This window comes from Sinohyriopsis cumingii, chromosome 19 (genome assembly GCF_028554795.1).
Source record: "Sinohyriopsis cumingii isolate HCF-2022 chromosome 19, ASM2855479v2, whole genome shotgun sequence".
NCBI lineage: Eukaryota > Metazoa > Mollusca > Bivalvia > Unionida > Unionidae > Sinohyriopsis > Sinohyriopsis cumingii.
This window is the reverse complement of record NC_142979.1, coordinates 4,506,483-4,509,131: the sequence shown is the minus strand read 5'-3', so window position 1 is coordinate 4,509,131 and position 2,649 is coordinate 4,506,483. Positions and strand designations below refer to the sequence as shown.

Below are 2,649 nucleotides of genomic sequence, written 5' to 3'. Positions count from 1 at the left end.
AACGTTGGACGTATGCATGGCATGTGTAAAAATTTGACAAAACTATAATATATGATAAGTCAAGGAAGAAATGGACAATTATACCTCGTTTCATAAGTCGAGATAAGAAACAATAATGTCATTGTATTATTCATGTTAATATGTCCTGTTTCATTTTCGATAAGACAGTTATAGTAGGAAACAGAGGGTCATTTGGATATATGAAAGATATTCGTTTGGACAGAAATCTATCATCCTGTGTAAGTTTGAAATTATGGATGAAAACGCGAGCGACATTGGACATGATGATCCGAATTTTGATATTCATAACGTAAATGACAACATGGCCCTAAACAATATATCTGGCATTGTGTTTATCGGCCTTCTGATGATTTTGGGAATTCCTGGAAACAGCTCTGCTCTCCTTGTGTACATGCGAAAATACAAGACATCAACTTACAGAACGTTTATCGTTTTTCTGGCAATATCTGACCTGGCAGCATGTTGTATATCAATGCCGTTCATTATAGTAGTGTTGCGATATCCTATTTTATTTACAAATGATAAAGTCTGCAAATTGTTTCGTTTTCTTTCATATATCCCATGCGTGAGCTCTGTTTTCATTCTGATAACTATTGCAGTAGAGAGGTATCGTAAAATTTGTGTCCCACATGGAACACAGATGTCAGAAAGAATGTCCAAATATATCTGCATTCTCGACTTACTAGCTGGTTGTTTCTTTTCATGGCCTGCCTCTCTGATATATGGAAAAAGAACCTTCAAAACTGAAGTCGGTTACATCAGTGGTATATCCTGTTCTGTGAGCGATGACTATGTGAACACAAAATACCCAGATATATATAGTTTTGTTGTTGGTTTCGTTCTCTTTTCATCCTTAATGACTTTAACAATTATCTACTCCCTCATCGGAATGCAAATATTTCGGATGAAGAAAACAGATTTCAAAAGGAATGAGCAACAGCTATCTCAAGACAGCACAGTTAGAACACAAACGATTGAATTTTCTAGTTTACAGGCTGAGGAAAACAAGAAAGGAGATTATTTGGATTGCGTAAAGAAAGATTATTGTCCAGATGAGTTAGATGTCATTAAAAAATGTAATAAAAGGCGACACAAAACGATCCGTATCACACGAGTCGTGTTCGTCATCACAGTTGTTCTGATCTGCAGCTTCCTTATACCTGCGGCTTTTCGAATTATAAGAGCAGTCGATAAGACTTTTCTAGAAAACCTGTCCTTTCCAGGCATGGCGGCCTACCAGATATTTCAGTGGACATTCTTTATTAGCAACGTTGCCAATCCAGTCATCTATGGATTCTGTGACAAGAGGTTTATGGAAGAAATCTGCAGATTTTACAGATCTCTTTCAGGAATGTGCTTAACACGGAACTAATCACTTTTAAGCAGGGCATATGCTATTGGTATGCAAACTAAAGGTGTTTGTTGAGACCCAGAGTTTAAATTATATATATATATATATATATATATATATATATATATATATATATATATATATATATATATATATATATATATATATATATATAAATACATACATACATACATACATATATTCAAAGAAAGGCGATAATCTCACCTAGTGGGAAAATGGAGAAATTACCTTTGAATAATTCATGAAAATCTATTTTTCGTGGAACAATATTCATGTATTTTATTGGTTAGCATGAAATGGATTGTAAACTTATACTATTAACTATTAAAGAGGCTAGATTTGCACTGTTCGTTGCCAATTTATTGCATTTATCCTAATCAATCACTGAAACATGCAAACCCTTGCTAACAATAGCAAACGCTTGAACGACTTCTGAAAGATCCTTCAATTTTATAGAAAGAATCATGTTATGAACAGCTTTTAAATGTGTTCGAACGAAGCCTGTCTGGAATCAGATATAGCAGCCGCTAATAAAAATGCTTAAACCTTTAAAAAGCATTCTAAAAAATACAATTCAATAGAATATGAAAGCTAAAACATTGACTTTGGGGAGATATAGCTTTCAAATTATTTTATAAATAAAGACGATAATTCATTACAAATTGCCGCAATTATTGAAAATAAAAACAAATAAGTCGAGCTTCTCTTTTTTTGCATCCAAAAGTGTCCCCCTTGTACATATATGCTAAATACTAGGTCCCTTCAAGATATGAAGTTGCTTCTGTTATGTTTTTTATATTTCTTTTGTCGACCGTTTCTGTGTCCTAAGTGAGTAGAGCGTCCATCATGGATGCAGAAGGTTTTTTTAAACAACATAATACATGGATACAGTTTTCTCTATGGTTGAGGATTAAATATTCAAAATCTTTATTTATGTAATCACAGACTTTTGTGTTAAAGATATTGTCATGATTCTGATCTATGAAACTTCTAGAATGGGAAATTCATATTAGTTATCAGTATTTTCAGAAAATGCGACCTAGTTCAAGTAGAGAAGTATATAATCTTGTTGACCTAAGAATTATTCATGTGTGTCTTAACTTCTGAAGCAGAATCATTGTTGTGCTCAGCTTCAGACTCGGCTGGATTAATTTATTCAAATTATTATTCACTGCAATTGCAAAGTGCTCAGTAATATTCTTCAACTGGAACATGAATTGGACATGTAATGAATTCAGCCAAGGATATTTTATTAT

The 2,649-nt window shown here is 33.1% G+C and overlaps 1 protein-coding gene across 1 annotated transcript; it reads left to right on the top strand.

Annotated features, from left to right (window-relative positions):
- The first annotated feature begins 877 nt into the window (after positions 1–877).
- LOC149775081 (uncharacterized) lies at positions 878–1,393 on the top strand. Its single transcript, XM_089944337.1, has one exon. It carries the CDS (start codon positions 878–880, stop codon positions 1,391–1,393), a length of 516 nt encoding a protein of 171 aa, XP_089800463.1.
- The last annotated feature ends 1,256 nt before the right edge of the window (positions 1,394–2,649 follow it).